Genomic DNA, 26,102 nt, shown 5'->3' on the forward strand with positions numbered 1-26,102 from the left:
TTCCAAGTAGCAGGGCTGCATGTGTATCTCTCTGTAGTGAACGGATGAGGTGGCTGAAGTAGCAGCACTGGAGTAGAGTGATGGTGAAGATCAGGGCACTGGCGATGACACATCCTCTGAACACCCATTCCCACCAAGTGTTGGCATACTGGGCGGGACGTGTGGTGGAGCTGGCCAGAATCTCAGCTGTCCTTTTAGCTAGATTCACTTGCACTTGTGCCTGGTTAAGGTGGTTGTCCGTTTGTTAGATGACCTGTCCCTACAGTTAACTGCTCCTGTAGACATGTGACAGTAGGCCCACAATTAGGATCCTTACAGCCTTATTAGTCTTCCTATTAAAGATCTCCAGACCAGAGATTTACGCTTATCTGCTCCACAAAAATTTACCATACACAAAAGCTGGTATTATGTTTCCTGAATCCTTACATTCAGGCATTCAAATTAAATTTCTTTAAAAAGCATGTACATTTTTTCTCCATTTGCCTACCAGTGTATGATGCATTGCTTACATGAGGGAAACATTCCAAAACAATAGCACCCATATAGTTGCTGTTGTTTTGAGAAGTATTTCTCATGCAAGCATCATGCAACCATGCAAAAGCAATTAACTTAACTATTGTAATTATTATATCATACATTAGTAAAGCAGTCCTCTGATGTCCATGTTTTCACAAACGTTTTGTGAACAATGTTAGCACTTTAAACATTGACTGCTTTGAAGTGAAAGTGCATGTTTAACAATATAGCATAATAACTAGATGTACCGCATAGCGGTACAAAATATGACCGCCGCTCAGTCCTGTACATCTGTTCCGCGAAAATAAATCCCACTTCAATTTGTCTCCATATTTTACTCCATCCCCCACTCTTGAAACTTTTGTGTATGCTTGTTTGGCATGCCTGAGTGTGTGTGTGCGGCTGCACAGAAAGTAGCCTACTGGTGCTGAAAAGGTGAATAGATTGTAGAATAGCCAAAGAAGATGTAGCATTGTTATAAAACCTTTAAAATCTCTAAACAATCACAAGTAGGGCAGTTCATCACAGTTCATCCATTGCAACTGGATTGATGAAAGGTCACTTACACCTGTAGGCTACATTGTATTTGGGAAAAGCAAAAGGTATCAGCATAATGTTATTTATTTATTTTTTAAAAATTTTTTTTATGTATTTTTAAACAAAAACATCTCTGTCAGTTCCATGCCGTTTTCAACAGCTATCAAAAACAAAGGTCATTTTTGGATGGATGGATTTTTTGTGAATGTTTCTTCTTCTACATAAGATTTTAGTAATCTTTAGTTCATGTAATACTTTATTGTCAATGCACAAATTAAGTAACAGTAGTCTGAAACGTTATTGTTAATGCACAAATTAAGTAACAGTAGCCTAGTCTGAAACGAAATGCTGTTTTACATCTAACCAGTGGTGCAAATAACTGACATGTCCAAATGGGCCTTGATGAAATGCGTCCGCTAGACTGTTCATACACATTTTAACGGGCCAAAGTTGAAGAGCTTTTGTCCGTTATTGTTAGTGCAAATATAGGCTGATTCATGTTCTCTTGCATTGTTTAACTGAGGTCCATGGCTAGTCTGGCTTTCATCAGACCAAGCTCAATCTTTTAAGAAATCAAAAAAAATAAATAGCGGGCAGATCAGGCTGGGTTCACCCAGCCTAGTCCATAGGCACCGATATTGTTTAATTTTCCGATTGAGATATACACGCTCTGGCTATTCTAAATGCAAAAATGCATCAGGGAGTTATGACAAAACGGTAACTAACAAACTAGATCCTAATAGAAAGCTGTTAGCTTCCCTAAGCTACAGGTAGGATTATAAGGTAGGCCTATTTACAACATATATTGTCAATAGGCTATGCTGGCTTACACAAATAAAATCTCCTTTGAAACCAATGGCTTACGCCTTACAGTATCAAGCGGGACTTAAACTGTCATATCGCGGGGCGAAAAGGTGTAATAACATTCACGCAGCTCCATGAGTCAAGGAAAGCGGGAATGAAGTAGCCACTTCTAAATGGGACCCACTACACAGTAGCTTAAGGTGTTTTGCTAAAGCAGCCATAATGAAATGAAGGTGTCATTGTTTGGATACTTCACACACACGTGCTTTTTTAATTTCACAGACTACAACTACCAAGCTGTAATCAAAGCACATCGATTCCCCTCTCACACCCTGCACGCACTTAAAACAAAATAAACAGGCGTCTCAGTCTCACGATGTATAGGCAAAACTGTATCAGACCGGTTATAACGTTGGTAAATCTTCCATTGCACAGAATGATTTTTGTAGCACGCAATAAATGACAGTCGAAAGATACAAACAGTGCTGCTATGCATTTGCTTGGTATAACCGCATTTATAGTTTTCTACAAATGCAATAAATCAAATGCCTCCATCACTCAACCAACGCTAACGGTAACATTACCTAGATCCTTGTTGATATTACAAGATTAACGCATTCCTGCAGTAAAACCAAGCATGTCCGATAAACATCCTCAGATTTATTTCGCTTCAAGAAGAAATGGGAATTACACTTCATGTGAACATCGTCCTATCCTTATTAGATGTTAAGCTGCGGAAATTACTGTCCTTGTATGAAGCGTCCATTGTTTTTCCAACCCACTTTTAACTTCCAACAAAATTACGCCTCACTGCAACGATCGCCATCTAGTGGACAAACGACTACTTCGCCAATACTGAAAATGCAGCCATGATGATGATGAATATTTATTTTGGCTTTCTTTTAATCCTACTGAATTTGTAATTATGTATCGGCCGTTCTAATACCGATAGTATGTGGGTGCCTGTGTGTGTGCATGTGTATATGTGTGCACCGCCATTTACAGGCCATGTACAGGCCATGTACAGTGAAATTGAAATGAAAATGAAATGAAATTTTTCCGTAAAAGTCTAGTGGGGCTACATACCCACCAAATTTCATGTACCCCGGTGGTTCGGTGTCCCGGGTATCAATGACCAAAAATTCAGGGAGTAGATGACGGAAAAATTCTTGAATTGTGTGCATGTGTGCGTGTACAAATTTATGTTTATGTGTGTGTGTGTGTGTGTGTGTGTGTGTGCTTTGTGTGTTTGCCTGCGTATGTGTGTTTGTGCATGTGCATGCATCGCATTATATGTCTACTGTGTGAGTATGTGTCATACGTATGATTACTGTAAATGTATGTGTGTGCGTGTGTATCTGTTTATGCACATGTGTGCACATGGAATGGGTTAACATGACCCCTAGAGGCAAACATACGGAAAAAATTGGTCATCCTAGGCCCTACAGTTCTCAAGATATTCACAGAGAACTGTGTCTGCCCTACCCTCCTTTTCGGGGTCCAGTCCAGCGGGGGGGGGCTACAGATCAAAACGAAGAATGACGGTTCCATGCTATCCATGTGGGGGTACATGCCCACCAAGTTTTGTGTACCCCGGTCTTTCAGTGTCCCGGGAGCTTCGCTGCGCGGCGGTCATAATAATTGTGATAATGATAATCATCATGATAATTTGATGTGTGTGTGTGTGGGGGGGGGGGTACGTGTAGGTGGGCCCTATGACCCCAAAGTCTGCCATGCCCGGGCCTCAGGTCAAAGAAGTTTGAGAAAGGCTGGTCTATACTGCTCTGCGTTCACCTGCGCACCCATTACTCTCGTTTGAATTACATGCAAAACCGTGATCGCATAGATATGGCACGCATGTCAGAGGAGAGAGGAGACACAGAGCTATCATTTGATACCAAGTGCAACCTGGGTTATAAAACAGACGAAATGACAGCTAAATAATAACTTCATATAGCTCGACTTACCCCACGTCATGTTCATAATCCAACGCTATCATGTGTTTCTCTATGGCAAAGCATGTTCATAATCCAACGCTATCATGTGTTTCTCTATGGCAAAGCATGTTCGGTTTTGATTCAAGGCTCACATTGCATCCCAATTTGTTCGACAAAGAAACACTTTTTGCCTTTACTTTGTTCATTGCAATGCAGTACAAAGTTGCTGTAGAGAATCATCATGAGTGCACACACAGGCTAACATGCAAGCTCAGGTCAAGTCAGGTCAGATCAGTTCGTGTCAGAAATATGGAGCGCAGAAAGGCTGCTAAATATTTCACTAAATAAAAAAATGGCATTTATTTCTGTAAGGCACACACCACATATTTCTGTAAATTGCTCAGCCCCAAATATATATATATACCTTTACTGTATGAGTCGAACTAACAAAAGTATACCGTTGCCCAGCAACCACACCACACGACAACCCCTCGCTCATTCTCACACGTGCACACGCACCACAAAATCAGCCGTTATGACACAATGACAAAATCAGCACCGTTATGACACGATGACAAAATCAGCCCCGTTATGATACGATGACAAAATCAGCCATTATGACACGATGAAAGCTCCTCCTTAGACTCCACTGATGATATGATGCAAAAATGCGACCTTAATAAATCCTTCAGGGAACGTTCCCTAAAGGAGGTTTTATGGTTTGACAAAAATAAGCATTAAGCCCTCAAGGGAACGTTCTGGGAACATTCGTTTAGAAAATGTATCCTTAATATAACCATCAGGGAATGTTCCCTAAGGCTATGTTTAAACACAGCTGCCGGCATCCTTTTTACATTATAATCCTATGGAGAAGACCGTGTTTTCAAAAAAGTCCTCGGCTTCTTTTAAAACGTGACCTCGGGCGTCTTTTTCTGCAGCTAAGAGCTGTTTTTAAAGTTCCTACTGTAGGTTATTATTTTGAAAGATGACATCAGGAGCTTAAGACTTTACAAATGTAATGCCAAACATCCGCATGTTCCAAACAAGTAGGTATACAGGCACTTTGTGTGTCTTAGCATGTAGCTCACCGTATCCGTTGGCTTGATCGCTAAAAAAATATGTGGGTCGCGACTTAATGAACATGGGAAATTGTGGGTCCCAAAGCTAGACCAGTTAAGAACCACTGCTTTAGAGGACAACCCTAGAACGTCTTCTGAAGGTTTATTTGCTCATTAGCTTGTTAGCTCGCTAGCTTATTAGCTCATTGCTAGTTTCAGGTGAGATCTCCTTACTGCATCCCTAAGTGTGGAAATGGTGCGAACATACCAGATACTCTTAATATTGCTCACTCACACACACACACAGTCATTCACAGGCACCCCCACACACACACACACACTCTCTCTCTCACATACACACACACACACACCCACACAAACACACACATACTCTCCACACACACACTCTCTCTCTCTCTCTCTCTCTCACACACACACACACACACCAACCCAGGCTAGGACATTGTGTAAAGTTAATCATCTGTGAAAAGAGCTGAAATCCCCAGAGTGTGATGACACATATGATATGACTGCTCAGAGCTCTCCCTCTCTCACACACACACACACTTACAGATACACACACAAACTTACAGATACACAACCTCTCTTTCTCACACACACACACACACATTCACACACACACACACACACACACAGACACACACACACACACACTTACAGATACACACACATACACACTTACAGATACACGATACACACCCAACGAGAAGAAACCTTGAGCAGAACCCAACTTAGAAGAGGGGAACCCATCAGCCAGTTAGACTCTACATTCACTCTCTCTCAGTTAGTAATTCTACATTCACGCACACACACACACTCTCTCTCTCTCTTTCTTTCTCTCTCAGTTAGAGATTCTTTGCTAAAATCACTAGACACATTTGGATGCAAATAATTTGACAGTCAAAGTAGAACCTTGTAATGACCTTGTACACAACCTTAAAAAGAGATGACAAATTATCGGAGGTTCTCCAAGCAGAGGCAAATCCTAAGACAGTGTGTGTGTGTGTGTGTATGTGTCTCTCTGTTTCTGTGTGTGTGTGTGTGTGTTTTACAGGTCCATATTAATGGGCTAACAGGGTTCTTGTGTGTGGTTGTGTGTGTGGCTCAAAGGTTTGTATTGAGGGGCTAACATGGTTCTATTGTGTGTGTGTGTGTGTGTGGTTTACAGGTCCGTATTGATGGGCTAACAGGGTTCTATTGTGTGTGCGTGTGTGTGTGGCTCAAAGGTTCGTATTGAGGGGCTAACATGGTTCTTGTGTGTGTGTGTGTGTGTGTGTTTTACAGGTCCGTATTGATGGGCTAACAGGTCACATCCAGTTTGATGAGAAGGGCCGCCGGATCAACTACACGCTGGGGGTGATGGAGCTGAGAACAGCAGGACCCAAGAAGGTAAGACCAGTGTGTGTGTGCACGTACGTGTGTTTGTGTGTGTGTGTGTGTGCAGCTCAGGTTAGAAGGCAGTGTGTGTGTGTGTGTGTGTGTGTGTGTACAGCTCAGGTTGGGAGGCGGTATGTGTGTGTGTGTGGTTGGGAGGCAGCGTGTTAGCATTTAAGCTGAAGCTAGGGTGCTAGTGTTTGTCACTAGCATGTTTCTTAAGGCGTCGAGAGTGACGTTTACATACTTACTGCTAGATACAATTGTCTGTGTGTGTGTGTGTGTGTGTGTGTGTGTGTGTGTGTGTGTGAACATGTGTTTGTGCTTGTAAGCATGTGTGTCAATGTTTCTGTAAACATGTTTGTGTGCATTCGTAAACATGTTTGTGTGCGTTTGTAAATGTGTGTTTGTGAGTTTTCATAGTGTCTGGGTTTTAGAATGAAACCATGGTTACCTTGGACAGTGTTCCAGTGGGAGAGTAGGAGGAACACATACTACAACTGGCCATGAGAGGGTGCCAAAGTACAACATCTTTTTGCCAATATCCATCTTCTTTAATGTGCTTCTACGGAGCTGAATAACAACACAGCCTCTCTCACACACACACACTTACAGAGCTGAATAACAACACAGCCTCACACACACACACATAAACACACACACACACACATTTACAGAGCTGAATAACAACACAGCCTCACAGACACACACACACACCAGTATGCAGCCCCTACCCTACCCCTTCTACCAGTGAGATCCCACACACATACACACACACACACTTACGGAGCTGAATAACAAAACAGCCTCAGTGGAGAACTGGCCACCCGTACAACTGGTGCCATGCAACTTTGGTGTGCACTCAGACTACACAAACGCACTGTGTCGGTGTGTGTGTGTGCGTGGTCAGTATATTGTACCCTTCATTATATAGTTAGTCATGGAAATTCATATTTTTTTGTCAGGGAAAGTCAGGGAAAAGTCACATAGAGTGGGAACCCTGACTTGTAATCGCACCTCACACACACACACACACACACACATACACTCCCCTAACCCTCCTGATAGTAGCTTTCATGTGCAAAGCAGTCATGCAAAGCAGTTATGATGGAGGATACTTTGCAAAAAAAACTAAGTGCTAAAAAAACTAAGTATGTTTCATGTATCAGATTCTTCAAAGTAGCTTCCATTTACTGGTGGAACAGTGGAAGCTGGAAATTGAACTTTTCAGACTACTGCATGCTAGGCTAGCTAGATCACTACGCTACCACCGCCCATAACAGGAAGTACATGTGATCAGTTAGTTAGAGTAGTAGGCTACTGTATAAAGGTTGAATAATAGTAGCCCCAAGATCGACCCCTGGGGAACACCACAGGTCAAGGGCCTTGGTGTTGAGGTACAGTTGCCGATGGCAGAAAAGATGCTCCTTTCTTGTAGATAGGGTTTGAGCCAATTGATAACTATACCTGTAAATCCTATGCAGTGTTCTAGTTTGTGTAGTAATATGTTAATATGTAACACAGCTCTTCAGAGTGCTGCAGTTCCATTCCCAACATTCAAAGTTCTGTTAAAACTATATAATTACCATGCCCAACGTTCGGAGGTCTGTTAAAACTATATAATTACCTCTGTGCATCGGGGGTCTGTTCGCCCTGTCTGGACTTATTTTCCGATATTTACATATTTACCGGCGCACAATACATTATTCAACAGTGTCAAATGCTGCACTAAGGTTAAGACATGCCCCATGATCAAATCCAAATGGCTACGCAAGAAGACTAACTGCTTTGCACTTGGCGTCATTGTAATCAGCTTCATGAAATAGTCATCTTGAATGGTTCTCGGATAACAAGAGGGAATGAAAAACAGTGTGTTTGTTTGTGTTTGCATGTGTTTGTGTGCATTGTGTGTTTATAAACCAAGATGTTGGTATGTCTTTATATATGTGAATGTATTTGCTGTGTTTATATAATTTGTGTGTGTGTGTGTGTGTGTGTGTGTGTGCGTGCGTGCATGCTTTGCAGGTGGGCTACTGGAATGAGAATGAGAAGTTTGTTCCTACGTCCTTTCCTCCTGGCACCAACGAGACCAACGGTCTTCAGAATCGGAGTTACATTGTCACCACCATTCTTGTATGGGCCTCTTTTCTCTTTTGTATAAACACATACACAAACACACATGCACGCACACACACACACACATAAAGGATTAGGGTTGTGTTGCTTATAGACTGGGTTATTGCAAATAGGCAAAAATACAGGAATTCTGATGTGAATGTTTTCATTGATATTGCAATGCCTCAAATCAGATAAATACATCTGATCTAGAACCACATTTGAAAGTGACAGGAATATCATTTAAAAACATCACATTTCTTTGTCATTAAAACATCAACTCTGTGTCACATGATCAGATTTGAATCACTTCAGCCTGGTAATGTGAACAAAGACATAATTAACTAGAATTGCGGTTCCGAGGAACTGCAAGAGTGGGTTTGATCAGGGGCATAGAACTCGGCCTCATCCAAGGATTCCAACGGTACCTCATTTATGAAAATCGGACATACGGGTCAAAAGTTACATGCACACACCTTCATATGTACAAACAGCCCAGCCCAGCCCATTAGACATTGCCAGATGGCTTAGAACTCTGCCAGGTGCAAGCTTAAGCAATTAGAGCTGTGATGTCATAATCAAAATTAGAATCCTGAACATTCCGCCATTCATTTCAATGGGGCCGAAAAACGGAATTAACACAAAAATGAGGCTTAGAACTCTGCCAGGTGCAAGCTTAAACAATTAGAGCTGTGATGTCATAATCGAAATTAGAATCCTGAACATTCCGCCATTAATTTCAATGGGGCATACGAAAACACCGGCGGAATAACGCCAGAAAACGACAAGGGCCAGCGAACATTCCACCATTCATTTCAAAGTAGCAAGCTCCCTACACCGGTTCGGGCCATGCTGTGGGCTTGCTGGATCAAACCCACTAATAAAGTAAACTCAAGAAGAACAATAGTGCGCTTGCTTTCAGCCATGCTGTGGGCTTGCTGGATCAAACCCACTAATTATGATATGATAGTCATATAGGGATTGTCAGTTTTTTTTTTTTCCTGAATTTTTGGTCAACGATACCCGGGACACCGAACCACCGGGGCACATGAAATTTAGTGGGTATGTAGCCCCACTAGACTTTTACGGAAAAATTTTGTTTCGTCCCCGGGGGCCACAGTGCTGGGCCCCCCGAACCGCAAAAAAAGCAGTTTTTCCTAAATAACTACCTGAACCGTGGCACTGAGGATGAAGAATCTTTTATGGTATGTTGGTCTCAAGGGCCCACATCAATCTGGCCCATAATCACTAATTTGTGATTTGCACCCCCCCGGTAAAAAATGAAAATGCAATATTATTCTGCTTTAATCGACCCTATCTTCAGTTAAGATGTTCAGAACTGCACCAAATTTTATGTGTATGATTGACCTGGCATTCTCTGGGGGTATGCCAAGTTTCGTAGAATTTCATCCATGGGGGGGTCTAAAAAAATTAGGTTATGTGTACATTTAGTGACGGTACACTCATTGGCCTGTAGATGGCGGTGCACACATATACACATGCACCCACATACTATTATTAGTATTAGAACGGCCAATACATAATTCCAAATTCAGTAGGATTAAAAGAAAGCTAAAATAAATATTCATCATCATCATCATGGCTGCATTTCCAGTATTGGCGATAAGTAGTCGTTTGTCCACTAGATGGCGCATCGTTGCAGTGAGACGTAATTTTGTTGGAAGTTAAAAGAGGGTTGGAAAAACAATGGACGCTTCCTACAGGACTGTAGTTTACCGCAGAGAACGTCTAATAAGGATAGGATGATGTTCACATGAAATGTAATTCCCATTTCTTCTTGAAGCCAAAATGAATCTGAGGATGTTTATCGGACATGCTTGGTTTTTACTGCAGGTACGTTAATCTTATAATATCAATAAGGACCTAGGTAATGTTACCGTTAGCGTTGGTTGAGTGATGGAGGCCAAATGATTGATTGCATTTGTAGAAAACTATAAATGTGGTTATACCAAGAAAATTGATAGCAGCACTGTAATTGTATCTTTCGACTGTCATTTGTTGCACGTGCTACAAAAATCATTCTGTGCAATGGAAGATTTACCAACGCTACAATCGGGTCTGATACAGTTTTGCCTATACATGCGAGACTGAGACGCCTGTTTATTTTGTTTTAAGTGCGCAGGGTGCAGGGTGTGAGAGGGGAATCGATGTGCTTTGATTCCAGCTTGGTAGTTGTAGTCTGTGAAATTAAAAAGCACGTGTGTGTGTGTGAATTATCCAAACAATGACACCTTCATTTCATTATGGCTTTTAGCAACACACCTTAAGCTACTGTGTAGTGGGTCCCATTTAGAAGTGGCTACTTCATTCGCTTTCCTTGACTCATGGAGCTGCGTGAATTTTTATTACAACTTTTCGCCACGATATGGCAGTTTAAGTCCGCTTGATACTGTAAGGCGAAGCCATTGGTTTCCAAAGGAGATTTTATTTGTGTCGCCAGCATAGCCTATTGACAATTTATGTTGTAAATAGGCCTACCTTATAAGCCTACCCGTAGCTTAGGGAAGCTAACAGCTTTCTATTAGGATCTAGTTTGTTAGTTACCGTTTTGTCATAACTCCCTGATGCATTTTTGCATTTAGAATAGCCAGAGCGTGGATATCTCAATCGAAAATTAAACAATATCGGTGCCTATGGACTAGGCTGGGTGAACCCAGCCTGATCTGCCCGCTATTTATTTTTTGATTTCTTAAAAGATTGAGCTTGGTCTGGTGAAAGCCAGACTAGCCATGGACCTCAGTTACACAATGCAAGGGAACATAAATCAGCCTATATTTGCACGAACAATAACGGACAACAGCTCTTCAACTTTGGCCCGTTAAAATGTGTATGAACAGTCTAGCGGCGATTTCATCAAGGCCCATTTGGACATGTCAGTTATTTGCACCACTGGTTAGATGTAAAACAGCATTTCGTTTCAGACTACTGTTACTTAATTTGTGCATTAACAATAACGTTTCAGACTACTGTTACTTAATTTGTGCATTGACAATAAAGTATTACATGAACTAAAGATGACTAAAATCTTATGTAGAAGAAGAAACATTCACAAAAAATCCATCCATCCAAAAATGACCTTTGTTTTTGATAGCTGTTGAAAACGGCATGGAACTGACAGAGATGTTTTTTGTTTATAAATAAATAAATAAATAACATTATGCTGATACCTTTTGCTTTCCCCAAATACAATGTAGCCTACAGGTGTAAGTGACCTTTCATCAATCCAGTTGCAATGGATGAACTGTGATGAACTGCCCTACTTGTGATTGTTTAGAGATTTTAAAGGTTTTATAACAATGCTACATCTTCTTTGGCTATTCTACAATCTATTCACCTTTTCAGCACCAGTAGGCTACTTTCTGTGCAGCCGCACACACACTCTCAGGCATGCCAAACAAGCATACACAAAAAGTTTCAAGAGTGGGGATGGAGTAAAATATGGAGACAAATTGAAGTGTGATTTATTTTCACGGAACGGATGTACAGGACTCAGCGGCGGTCATATTTTGTACCGCTATGCGGTACATCTAGTTAGCATATTAATGTTGAGCTTAATGACACATGTGCCAAGCTTTATAGAGCAACACATAAGTGGCCTATTAGCATTGAGCTTTATAGAGCAACACATAAGCGCTTGGTGTATTAGCATTGAGCTTTATAGAGCAACATATAAGTGGCCTATTAGCATTGAGCTTTATAGAGCAACACATAAGTGGTGTATTAGCATTGAGCTTTATAGAGCAACACATAAGTGGCCTATTAGTATTGAGCTTAATAGAGCAACACATAAGCGCTTGGCCTATTAGCAGTGAGCTTTATAGGGCAAAACATTAAGTGCTTGGTATATTAGCATTGAGCTTTATAGAGCAACACATAAGCGCTTGGTATATTAGCTTAGAGCTTTATAGAGCAACACATAAGCACTTGGTGTATTATCATTGAGCTTTATAGAGCAATACATAAGCGCTTGGCCTGTTAGCATTGAGCTTTATAGAGCAACACATACATGGTGTAGTAGCATTGAGCTTTATAGAGCAACACATAAGGGCTTGGCCTATTAGTATTGAGCTTTTTAGAGCAACACATAAGCGCTTGGCCAATTAGCATTGAGCTTTATAGAGCAACACATACGCACTTGGCCTATTAGCAGTGAGCTTTATAGAGCAACACATAGGTGGTGTATTAGCATTGAGCTTCATAGAGCAACACATAAGCGCCTGGTGTATTAGCATTGAGCTTCATAGTGTCTTCATAGCGTCTGCGTGTATGTACGTGTATGTGTGTGTGTGCGTGCGTGATTGTGTGTGTGTGTATCTGTGTGTGTGTGTGTTTCTCAGGAGTCCCCCTATGTGATGCTGAAGAAGAACCACGACCAGCTGCAGGGGAACGAGAGGTACGAGGGCTACATTGTGGAGCTAGCGGCGGAGATCTCTAAGCACGTGGGCTACCGCTACGACCTCCACATTGTCTCCGACGGCAAGTACGGCGCCAAAGACCCCGACACCAAGCAGTGGAACGGCATGGTCGGGGAGCTGGTGTATGGGGTAGGCCTTACACACACACACACACACACACACACACACTTTGTTGCTCAGCTTGGTGTGGCAAATTCCATATACTGCCTAAGAGAGCCCATTGAAAATTAAATACAAATAAATAATTTAATATGAAATGAATTACAAATTAATAATTTAATATGAAATTAAATACAAATTAAGAATTTAATATGAAATTAATTACGAGTGAGTAAGAGGTATTCTATTCTTCCAATTATTCCCAATCGTAAATTTGTTTCCTGTAATGATATCCGCACTTGCTTACTTTGAACATGTCTCAACTAAACAATAAGTCAGCGAGCCAGAATGAAACGTTACAAAGCTAGAGGTTGAGTCAGCGAGCCAGAATAAGACGTTACGAAGCTAGAGGTTGAGTCAGTGAGCATTGAGCAGCTAGAGGTTGAGTCGGTGAGCAGGTAGAGGTTGAGTCAGTGAGCAGGTAGAGGTTGAGTCGGTGAGCAGGTAGAGGTTGAGTCAGTGAGCATTGAGCAGCTAGAGGTTGAGTCGGTGAGCAGGTAGAGGTTGAGTCAGTGAGCATTGAGCAGGTAGAGGTTGAGTCGGTGAGCAGGTAGAGGTTGAGTCAGTGAGCATTGAGCAGGTAGAGGTTGAGTCAGTGGGCATTGAGCAGGTAGAGGTTGAGTCGGTGATCAGGTAGAGGTTGAGTCAGTGAGCATTGAGCAGCTAGAGGTTGAGTCGGTGAGCAGGTAGAGGTTGAGTCAGTGAGCATTGAGCAGGTAGAGGTTGAATCAGTGAGCTTTGAGCAGGTAGAGTTTGAGTCGTGAGCATTGAGTCAGTGAGCATTGAGCAGCAATGTCCAGCACTTCCCCTGTTCGCCATTCAGCGCTCCTGTAGCAGGCGAAACGTCATCTAAGTGCAGTCTGTTGGTACATACCCACCATGCCACGTCTTTAAGGTGGACGTGATGTGCCATGTTTTTAAGGTGAACGTGATGTGCCATGTCTTTAAGGTGGACGTGATGTGCCATGTCCTCCTGTGTGTGTGTGCGTGTGTCTGATGTGTGTGTGTCTGGTGTGTGTGTGTGTGTCTGTGTGTGCGTCTGTGTGTGTGTGTGTGTGTGTGCGCGTGTGTCTAATGTGTATGTGTGTGTCTGGTGTGTGTGTGTGGCGTGTGTGTATGTGTGTGTGTGTGTGTCTGACGTGTGTGTCTCTCTAGAAGGCGGATGTGGCGGTGGCTCCTCTGACCATTACACTGGTCAGGGAGGAGGTGATTGACTTCTCCAAGCCCTTCATGAGCCTGGGCATCTCCATCATGATCAAGAAGCCCACCAAGTCCAAGCCGGGCGTGTTCTCCTTCCTGGACCCGCTGGCCTACGAGATCTGGATGTGCATCGTGTTCGCCTACATCGGTGTGAGCGTGGTGCTCTTCCTGGTCAGCCGCTTCAGTCCCTACGAGTGGCACGCCGACGACATGGATGAGGGGGCGGGGCCACAGGACAGCCAGACACCAGGCTCCGCCCCGTCGGTTCCACAGGCCACTCCCACTCAGGAACAGAGTAATGAATTTGGGATCTTCAACTCGCTTTGGTTCTCACTGGGAGCGTTCATGCAGCAAGGCTGCGACATCTCACCAAGGTCAGCACATACAGTGTGTGTGAGGTCTGTGTGTGTGTGTGTGTGTGTTAGGGGTGTAACGGTTCATGTCTTCGTATTGAACCGAAGCGGTACGGGCGTCACGGTTCGGTGCATGAATTTACATGGAGAATACACGGTATAAAAATACATAAAACTCGTGTGCGGATTAATTAATGTCATGCGCAATTACTGTTAAGTAGCAAGAGTTACGGGAGTTCTTTAGCGACACCTAATGCTAATATGTAGCCTCACCTTAGCTCTGAAGCTCTGATTGGCGCCTATGTTTTTTTTTTTGTCAGGTCGTCGGTCGAGTCCGTCAGTCATTAGCAGCACTAAGGTTAGACCCACAAGAGTTACTGTAGAGGATCCGCTGGTCTCTTTAAGATCGCAAGTTTGAGAACTTCAGTTACAGTAACGTTAGTACAGGCGAAAGAGTGGTGGAGTCGAAGCCATCACCCAGATGATGTAGGCTACCAATCACTGAAATGAGGGGAAAAAAACTTCCCCTGCGCTTCAGCAGCCTTTGGATACACATACAAATAGGGCCAAAACCTATGGCTTAAATTAAATGATTTCGTAATGACAGAAAGCTATGTAAATCGCGTGGTAATTACCTTTATGTTGGGGTAACGTGTAACTTCTCCCATGAGGAGCTGGTAGTGTTAAGTGCATAGACAGTAAAATAAAGTGACAACGCTAACCAGGCTAATAAACAAACCATGCTACGGTGAGTTAATGTCAAAGGGCAAAGTCACGTGACTTCTAGTTGTAGTCTGTTTATGAAATGAAAGGAGCAATTTAGTTTTTTTAAAAAAGGCAAAATAGTGTGATATTTTCACAGTTAGTAGGCTAGATTATTACTTTACACATAATGAAAAATATTGAGGCAAATTGTAGACCCTTCCATATACAACTAAACACAGATGTTGAAGGTCTTAATTAAGTGGATTTTTATAAATCATTTTTCTATATAATTTGCACTTTCAGAAATAAGAGATGCTTTAGGCCTATTTTCAGTTTTATAGCTGATTGTCTTATTTTGTTTACAAGTTACAGATGGAGTCTGGGTACTTATTGTACTGTTTAGCCTACATCCTACACACTTCAGGCTGTTGCAGATAGCTCAGGGAAGAGACTGTATGACACTAGGTGGTACAGCCTGAGACATGTACAAAAAAAAAATGCTTTCTGCATTTTTGTTTTGCTTTTCCCTCCATTGTACCGAACTCGTACCAAACCGAGGTATGAACCGAACCGTGACTTCTGTGTACCGTTACACCCCTAGTGTGTGTGTGTGTGTTAGGGCTTTGACTCTTCATTATTCGAATATAATTCAAATATTTAAAAAAATAATAATATGCGAACGATTATTAGGCAACCCTTAATATTTTGTAAATGTGTATGCTTGTAAACGTTGTTTTCATTTCAGATTCAAAGGCTTTTTTACGCTTGGTGAAGCTGTGAATCGCAAGCTCATTAACAAGGCTATTATTGGTCATCTGGGCTCCTGTAGGTGACGTTAGCGTCCTGGCCATTTGCAGACACATGACGGCAAAAAGATAGGCGATGTACGGCAAATTACATTATGATGAAGTGAACACCATTACTTTAACATCTTTTTAGTTGAATGTATTACTGTGTTCAGAGTCTGTCATATAAAGATGCCAGTGGTGTTGTTAGATGAAATGGTTCATGATCGCAAAAGTAAATAGTTATTTAAACTGGTGGTAACAGCACTTACTGTAATAACGTTTAACGTTACTGTAATAGCAAAGATTCTATAGTTAACTAAGATGAATCATAAGACGATTCACCAATGGAACGAAATGGCACTAGTTCCGGACTCCTAAATAGGCGTGTCAAAACATAAACTTTTCTCTGAATAAGCAATAATAACATATACATATAATGTTGTATACTATTTTACAGTCATTGTTTGTGTGTGATGCCAATGAAACAATCTTTCGGACACGGAATGAATAATTTCATTTTGCACCGTTAACCGAGCTAGCTAGCTAGCTAGCTAACGTTAGCACAGTAAACGGAAAGTGAATGGGAATGTTCGCTAGCTAGCTAGCAGCTAAGAACTTTGGTTAAACTTATATATTGTTGCAAACAAACCTGAAATAACATATGTTCAGCAACTTTGTGGTAGTCTACTAGTTCTAGCAAAAAAAATGATAGGTTAGTTTATCAACAATCTCTGAGTCTAGAGCCTCTAAGAACAGGTGGCTGTGCACCAGAGCTTTGAGGAGACAGTGACAGATCACGAACAAAGCTATTTTGTCTTTATTTGTTTCATTGGAAAATACAATTTCAATGTCGGAATGTTAGGGAGACATGTGGCTTTTAGAAAATGGGTTCAAAACTTACATCGCTGAATGTAGGGCTAAGGGATTGGTCATATTCCGTGAAAATTTTCATTTCACCTATAGGAATACATAGACACTGGACCTCCCGCTAGACTCCTAAATGGGCGTGACAGCTTCAACCCCACCGCCACAACGATGCCAGAATTTACCCTCTTATGAATCGTCTCGCTTTATCAACCGTCTCTGGTAATAGTCTCTATGCAGCGGGGATTGTGACGTGTTTCCGACTACACTTTCTACCCTCTACGGTTCCGTATTTACATCTGACGCTAACCCACGCGATTACCTTGTGTGTATGGCGCGAAACTTAACAGCTACACATTTCTAGTTGTCTCTATCTCTAAGCTTGACCATGGAGAAAAAGGTATTCAGATATCAAAAGCTAATGCGACCTAGATCGGACATTGTTGTGTGCCGTTGTGCGTTGTGTCAGCAAGATACAACTCGACTGTGAGTTTCCATTCATTTCCAGTGGAAGAGGATCTCAGAAAAAAGTGGATCGATCAGGAGAGATGACTTCCAAGTAAACAAAAACGCAAAGGTGTGTAGCGTTCATTTCAGACCTGATGACTTTATGGAAGGGACTCGTCTGAAACGTCTGAAAAAAGGTGTTTTCCCTACACTGTTTGAATGGAACCGTTACCAGGAGCAGCCGCCGAGGTGTTTGGGAACATCGAGAGTGACCGCTGACCCCTGATCCTGACTCGGACGTAGACCAAGAAGATAAGGACTTTGATGTGGACATGGTTCTACATGAAAACGAGGAGTTAAAAATGGAGATCGAAGATCCATGGAAGCAGTTGAAGCAAACCAAGACCATACACCGCTTTGGTCTCAAGAAATTTGCTGGGTCCGATGAGGATATACGCTTATATACAAGGTAAGATTATATTGCCTGTGGTAAGCATTTGTAATAGCATTGCCATTGTCCTGAAAACACTAGTCCACATTTCTGATAAATATGATTGGAGTTGTATACGCTAGCAACACATAGCTAAGCAGCCTAAAAGTCGGCTACACTACACTGACAAAATAATAACAATGTAGGCTAACATAATTATAAGTATGAACACCCAACAGCAATCAGAGTTAGTTAAATCATACATACCGAATTCCATAACTGTCATGACTCAATATTGCAAGATTGTTGTATCAGTTACTTGTAGTTCGGCATTCCTATTTCCTAAACTGGAAACTTACTACAAAGCTATGTGTAAGTCTTTTATGTCATGTGAGAACCAATGCACGTTTCTTTCTTGACAGATTTGCAACATATAACCACCTGATGGCCTTTTGGGAACTGATTGAACCGGCAACTCACAGGATGATTCGAGTCACCAACTCCAAAGTCTTCAAGGAGCCTGGAAACACTCGGGCACTTCCTGCAATAGACGAGTTCTTCCTGTTCTTGATGCATCTTGCTGTGGGCCTCAAGCAAAAGGACCTTGGTCATCGGTTTCAAGTACATCAGACAACTGTAAGCCGCATCGTAACAACCTGGGCCAACTTCCTATACTTTGTTCTGGGGTCAGTGTGCATTTAGATGGCTAAAGAGAAAGTACGAGCCCATCTGCCAGAAGAATTCCATCAATTTCGAGACACACAGGTTATCCTGGATTGTACAGAGAGCCGCTGCCAAACACCTTCCTCTTTGCTACTACAAAGTGAGGTCTTTTCAAATTACAAGTCTCACTGCACCTTCAAAGCTATAGTAGGAATGGCACCTCATGGTGCAAAAACATTTGTGTCTCCACTCTATGCAGGGTCTATTAGTTACCGGGAGCTGTTCAAACAGTCAGGGATCATTAACCTTCTTACCCCTGATATGGCCATCATAGTGGATAAGGGGTTCTTAATTGATAGCCTAGTGCAGGGGTGGGCAAACTGCGGCCCGCGGGCCGGATCCGGCCCGCCAAGCACTTTTATCCGGCCCGCCGAGCATTTCATTTAGTTATCAGGCTGCTCGCTATTTTTTTCCTGCGATAGAGACGACGTTGGTTTAGGTTAGCTTTACTGCAAACTGCTTTTCACTCTCCTTAGATAACGTTTACAATGTCAAAACATCATGTTAAATAGAAATAACATCATGTTAAACTAAGTTAACTCTTAGTTATCTCATTTGCAGCAGATCTAACGTGAACATTATGCAATCCATTTAATTGGGAACGCGCCTGCACTCACGAGAGGAGAGAGAGAGCCCGCAGGTTCCAGCTGGCTTGTGATTGTTGATAATTGATATCTCCTTCAGAAAGTTTTAAAAGGAAATCATGAAGGCAACAGTAGTTCCCACTATACTGACCATTTAAAAACTGTGAGAGGGCCCAGCCCGTGGGTACAGCACTAGCCATAGCGAGACAGGCAGAAGATCATTGAGAAATAAACGTGAATTAAAGCGACAGTGCACAATTTATACATTTGTTAAACAGCATAAAATTAGCAGTATTTTTAAGCAATTAATATTTTAAAACAAATACTTTTCATACTAAATTATAGGCTATAAAAATGTATTTTTTTATGCTGTTTATGGTCGGGGGGTTGTTTGTTGTGCCCGCCAATTTTCAAAACCCAATGTGGCCCTTGAGCCAAAAAGTTTGCCCACACCTGGCCTAGTGCCATGCAAAATCCACCGGCCTGTTTTCCTGACCAAGGGAAAACAAATGTCAGCTGATGAAGTGACACATACTCAGTCTGTGGCAAGGCTCAGGGTACACGTCGAACGCCTTATTCGTCAAGTTAAGGAACATAAGCTGTTTGACACAGTCATCCCCTTGTCCATTTCTGGTAGCATAAACCAACTGTTCACAGTGGCATGTTTGCTTGTGAACTACCAATGTGGACCACTTGTCAAGGCATGGAGCCATTGAGTGTAAAAACTAATCCTTGATAATGTGCTAAGGTTTGTCACCTATAAATATTGTACATATACTTTTGTAAATACTATGCATTTCATACTCTGTTCTCTTATCAACAGTTAAGACTAAGACAGTGTTTCCTTATACATATTGTATTATAATTTTATAATACATAACACAAAACTATAAGAATCTATATATATATATATATAATAGAATATGTGTATATATATATATTGTGTAAATATATTGTATAAATGTATGTGTGTATATACATGAGTGTATATTGTGTATGTAAATATTGTTTAGTGTAAATAACTATGAATAATACAATAAATATAATGCTGTATAAAGATATGTATATACATGTGTATTGTAATATAATATATACAGATAGGTATATGTATTATATTGTACATATGAGTGTATATATGTAAATATTGTTTAAATAAGAACAATACAATAAATATAAAGTAATACCATAAATATAAAACTGTATAATATTTTCAATATAATTGAATGGACTACCAGTGGTATGTGGCCACACCAACACTTAAATGAAGCAACATCTGAAATCTGAAATGACTTAAAGGACAAGTTCGGTATTTTACACTTAAAGCCCTGTTTTCAGATTGTTTCTGATGAAACAGAACGGTCAAGATTGAAATTTGGACATATGCTGCTGGTCTGAGAGTTTTCAGTTTCTGTCATAGCCCCCCCCCACCTCCACAATGGCTGCATAGGTGCATTGAAACAATCCTTCCTAAAACGCATTAAACGTTCATTTACAAAGACGTGAAACTCACCGAGTGGTCAGGGATGTTCACTGATATGCTCACTGCAAAATATCGCTGCAAAAGATGCTTTCTAACAGGTGTTTCACACCCGTACATTCTTCCGTTAAGAGCTTGAATAATAGACACTCCAGCCCAGTTGGTGGCGATAATGCACCTTTGCATACACTTGCCAATTACAAGCAAACGACTGGCAGAAGATCGCTGTCTTAAAGGAGAATTCCGGTGTGATATTGACCAAAAGCGTGTTGAAACATGATACCGAGTGTGAACGTATGTCTCCTAGCCCATCTCGGCTTGTCCCCTGCACTCCAAATTCTGGCGCTAGTTAGCCGATGCTACCAACAGCTTTTTCAAAGGGGTTGCCTCGGCATCCGCCTAGCCATGCAAATAAATCACTGTTTTACACCATTTACGAGGCTCAATGTATCTCCACACTTCATTGGTAGACTTCCGAGGGCCCTGACAAAGTTTAGCGTTTGCAGCCATCTTGAATTTAGTCCCGATAAGTCGAGCGACGAGTATGAATGAACAGGTATGATAAGGGATCAGATTCCAAAAATAATTCAGTGGAAATGCATGGATTCCAGTTGCTGCTATTGGAAGAAACTGGAATCCATGCATTTCCACAGAACTACATTTGGCGTATTTTGAAGTATTTTGCAACAGACAGCTAATAATGGGGCGATTTTGTGCAGTTCCGAATTGCGGGAAAATTCATGGCAAAAAAAGTTGTCACAGACTTCTTTTCAACGATCCAGAAAGGCTAAAGTTGTGGCTGGAATTTCTGGGGTTGGATGTGAGCACATCTGTTGAGGATCTGCAGAAAGCTGATCACCGTGTCTGTGGTCTGCATTTAACTAATGAGGACTTTGCTGGAGGTCAAAAGAAATCACCCAAAAAGCTCTTTCGCCTGAGAAATACAGCGGTTCCCACATTACGTCCTGGGACAACAGAGTTGGTAACGTTTGTAACAGGCGGAAAATGAACTTATTTGTTATGTCCATAACCTGTCATGTTCATAACATCATAAGCCTATGATAAACCATTACCAGGAGAAAGTGGGCGTGGACGATGCCATCACTTATCTTTTACACAGGACACATTCTCACCTAGACAAGGGGAAAAGTGCTGTGAGAATCATGTTCTTTGATTTCTCAAGTGCTTTTAACACCATCCAACCCCTCAGACTGGGAGACAAGCTCTTGCAGATGGGTGTGGACGCTCACCTGGTAACCTGGATTACAGATTACCTGACCGAGCGACCACAGTTAAGTCAGACTGAAGAACTGTCTCTCTGACACTGTGATCAGCAGCACCGGAGCGCCACAGGGAACTGTGCTCTCTCCAGTCCTGTTCACCCTGTACACATCTGACTTCTGCTACAACACCGAGTCATGCCACATGCAGACGTTTTCTGATGATACTGCAATTGTGGGGTGTATCAGGGACGAGCAAGAGGAGGAGTACAGGAGCCTGGTGGAGGACTTTGTGCATTGGTGCAAACTCAATCACCTTCAACTCAACACCAAGGAGATGGTGGTGGATTTCCGCAGGTCTAAGCCCGCTCTGCTACCAGTGTCCATTGATGGGGTCAATGTTGAGGTGGTAAGCACCTACAAGTATCTGGGTCTCCACCTGGACAATAAACTGGACTGGTCAGCCAACACTGATGCACTCTACAAGAAAGGACAGAGCAGGCTGTACTTCCTGAGGAGGCGGCGGTCCTTCAATGTGTGCAGCAAGCTCCTCAGGATGTTCTACCAGTCTGTTGTGGCCAGCGTCCTCTTCTATGCAGTGGTATGGTATGGGAGGAAGCACAAAAAAGAAGGATGCTGGGCGACTTGACAGGCTGGTAAGGAAGCTGAACTGGAGTGCATCACTTCAATATCTGACAAAAGGACCCCGAACAAATTGATCAACATCTTGGACAATGAATGTCATCCACTCTACAGCACTATTAAAAAGCAAAAGTGCTTGATCAGCTGGAGACTTCGCTCACTGCCATGCACAACTGAAAGGCTGAGGAAGTCATTTGTCCCCAGGCCATTGAACTGTTCAATGCTCTCACTAAAGGGAAGAGGGAGAGATAGACTTCTGCTTAGTCTGTCTGCCTCTCCACCCTCTCCATGTTTGAGTACTGACTGCCCACTACTGCTTTACTTCTGTTTTACTAATGTCCACAGCCTAATGTTTTCACTACTGTTTTGCTGCTACACTGTTTTTCATGCTATATTAGCACACATGATCAATGGCTGCGGTAAGTCTTCTGCTACAATACTGAATGAATGAATGGCTATAACCCTATTACCTCAACCTGTTCTTGCACTGACATAGTTTTTTATGTTACCTTGTCTACATTATACTCTACTCTACAATTTGTCCATATTATTTATGCTGGTCTCTAGACCTTATTCTTGCACTGTTGGACTAATGTTGGACTACTTTTTGCACCTTCACCATGACACTCACTTTCTTGAGCACCTTGCCATGCACACATAACTAAAGGACTATGGTTGGACTACTTTTTGCACCTTCACCATGACACTCACTCCCTTGAGCACCTTACCAGTCCCAGCCCTGTCACTACAAGCGCTTTATGCTTGATCACCCTCAAGCACATTGGACTTTAAATAATATATAATATAATATATAAATTTAATTTATATAGTGTATTTAGTATTTAGTTTTGTTAGTTTTCTTATCTTTTACTGTCTTTATTGTACAGTGGAGTTTAGTTATATGTTTATACTTATGTTTACCATTTCTGCTGTAAGTGCATGTTGTGTGTGATGTCTGTACGCTACTGAGACCTATCTAGTATCTATCTATCTAGCCCAGTGGTCCCCAAACTTTTTCTTCCAAGGACCAGCTCACTATGCCTTGCTCTGAGAGAGGGCCAGAGACTCAGAGTATATCAACCATAAATAGCTTAGTGCTGTGAACAACAGCAGTCTACCTTAGTTGAATATTCCATTACATTTAATCATAGGCTACTGCAATTTAATACCATTGCTAGCTGTGTTTATGTTACCACCATGCCATATCAGTGTAAAATGTAGCTCAAATGAAATAATACTAATAAAAACAAGCAATATCCTACAAATAATTTAAAGTTATCAAATTATGACAGTTTTATGAAGTGCTGGCAAACACATCTGAAATGACCACCATTCTAACTTTCACTCACCTGATGAGAACTTTGAACTCTGTATGAACATTTGAACGTGTGAATAAAAATAGAAATATGACTTGAATAGAAGTTTGTTAGTTATTAACAAATAATTGATAAACGTTTAGAATACTTTGAGCACTGATGCAGTCAGCATAGGCCTCTTACATTGTTTGCAGGTAGGCCTACATTTCATTCCGTTTTCGATGGCAAACGCGAAACAACGGCAAAACAACCACCAGTGGGCAAAAGGAGTATTACATGTGTACTGTTAAGACTCGCCATAGAGAAAGAATGGGGAAATTATGGAGGTTATAGTTTGACGATGTCGTACTCCCGTGCGGGCCAGATGCTATATACCACGGACATGTTTTGGGGGGCAACCCAAAATGAGTTGGCGGGCCGTAGTTTGGGGACCACTGATCTAGCCTAACACTAACCCTAGCCTACATGAATAATTTGGCTACATGATTTTGTGCGTTTACTATTTACTATTTTATTGGCTGTGGAACGTAGGCTTCACATTGTGCCAGTTCCAAGACATTTTAGCATAGCCATGGACGTGACTAAACACCCCTGACTACTCGGTGAGTTTCACGTCTTTGTAAACAAAAGTTTAATGCGTTTTAGGAAGGATTGTTCCAGTGCACCTATCAGCCATTGTGGAAGTGTGGGGGGGGGGGGCCCTACGACAAAAACCGAAAACTCTCAGACCAGCAGCATATGTCCAAATTTCAATCTTAACCGTTCTATTTCATCAGAAACAATCTGAAAACAGGGCTTTAAGTGTAAATACCGAACTTGTCCTTTAAACACACAAACACTTCAGTAGGTAGTGGTAAAAAAAAACAGATCTCCTTGGTCTCTAATGTTACACATTACATTATCTACATTTTTGTGTATGCGTTCAACAAGCATGTCCTCCTGCGCACATACCACGAAATCACACCACTCCAAACCTGTTAGGAGGATCTGACCTTGTACTTGCCAATAGTACTTGTGCTGCCTCCTAAGCTGCAAAGAGCCACTAGACATTTTCAGGTAGGGACAGTCAACGTAGCTCTTGATGTTGGGGCATTTCATTTCCAGCAGGCCGAATGGTGGATTTTCAGACGGATCAAACACAACCATCGGGAGAGCCATGGAGCATCAGGGTGTATAATGAACCCGCAGGGTGAATAGTTGACATTTTTTAAACTGCAGTACTCTGTCACGGCAACTGGCTCCATATCAATTCCTCTCCTCATGTCCTTCGTCATGACAGTCCCCCTCAAAATTCGGTGTGCCAGATTTTCAGCCGATGAATGACATGGCATGCCTCCAGAAAGCGTGTAGATGTGACTCGCATCTTTCTCAGTCAATGCCATTCCTGGCATGAGCTCTGCTCCTGTGTTGCAGATTCAATCCTGTGGGCCATGTGGAATGACACCTGTAGCGATTTCATATATATGTTTCTCCTCTGGTAACACATAGGCGCATGTGGTTGGCTCAAGCCTATAGCCTTGAAAGGGTAGGGACAATTGGGCAGGGGCATATGGGATGTTGATGATTTCCTGCATTTCTGGTGGTTTTCGCTGAAATGACAGCACACTCCCTGCCTGGACAGCCCCAAAAGCTGACTGAACTAATGGGACTTCCGCTGACATGCCCATGGTGGTCACTAGAGGTGCAAACAAAGAGGGGAAAGTCTTTATAGACTTCTGCCACTCTCAATGTGGCAAGATCTGGCATTTCCCCATCAAATGCTTTGTAGAGAGAACTTCTGAAAATGAAGTGAAAAAATTTCAAACAAACCTGCAGCATACATTACATTACAATACATTTGGCTGACACATTTTTAACCAAAGCAACAACATGGTAACAGTTTAAGTTTTAAAGCAATTCTCTCAACAATTTTAGGACAATTTAAAAACGGTAGAGTACAGTAAGAATAAGTGCATCAGTGAGTGCTGTTTTTAAACAGTTGAATGTCAGTTCAAGACAGGTGGTAAGTGCTAGGATCAGCAAGACTTGTTGTAAGTAGTGCTTTGAGAGGAGATGTTCCCTAAAGAGCTGGGTCTTCAGGAGTTTTTTGAAAATGGAGAGGGATGTCCCTGCCCTTGTAGGAACTGGCAGTGTGTTCCACCAACGAGGAACAAAAGATGAGAAAAGTTTGGATTGGCCTGAGCGTACCGGTGGTAGAGCTAGACGTTGTTCGTCTGAGGAGCGCAACGGTCCAGCGTTCATATTAACCACATCAACATATAGCTTAAACTAAAGGTAATATAATCTCACCTCACACAAACAGCGGTAGAATTTTGGGGTTTGCGGACCTCCATGTCTCCCACCGGACCAGGCCTAACACCCTGACAGCAATGACACATTTTGACATGGCATCACAA

The 26,102-nt window shown here is 41.9% G+C and overlaps 1 protein-coding gene across 1 annotated transcript in view; it reads left to right on the forward strand.

Moving 5' to 3' along the window:
- Window positions 1–26,102, forward strand: part of gria1a (glutamate receptor, ionotropic, AMPA 1a) — an 81,532-nt gene that overhangs the window by 38,085 nt on the left and 17,345 nt on the right. Inside the window, 4 exon segments of the mRNA XM_048263754.1 lie at window positions 6,158–6,262; window positions 8,273–8,380; window positions 12,721–12,927; window positions 14,113–14,531. Of these exon segments, the coding sequence (XP_048119711.1) occupies window positions 6,158–6,262; window positions 8,273–8,380; window positions 12,721–12,927; window positions 14,113–14,531 (839 nt within the window).

Source organism: Alosa alosa, chromosome 14 (genome assembly GCF_017589495.1).
Source record: "Alosa alosa isolate M-15738 ecotype Scorff River chromosome 14, AALO_Geno_1.1, whole genome shotgun sequence".
Classification (NCBI taxonomy): Eukaryota; Metazoa; Chordata; class Actinopteri; order Clupeiformes; family Clupeidae; genus Alosa; species Alosa alosa.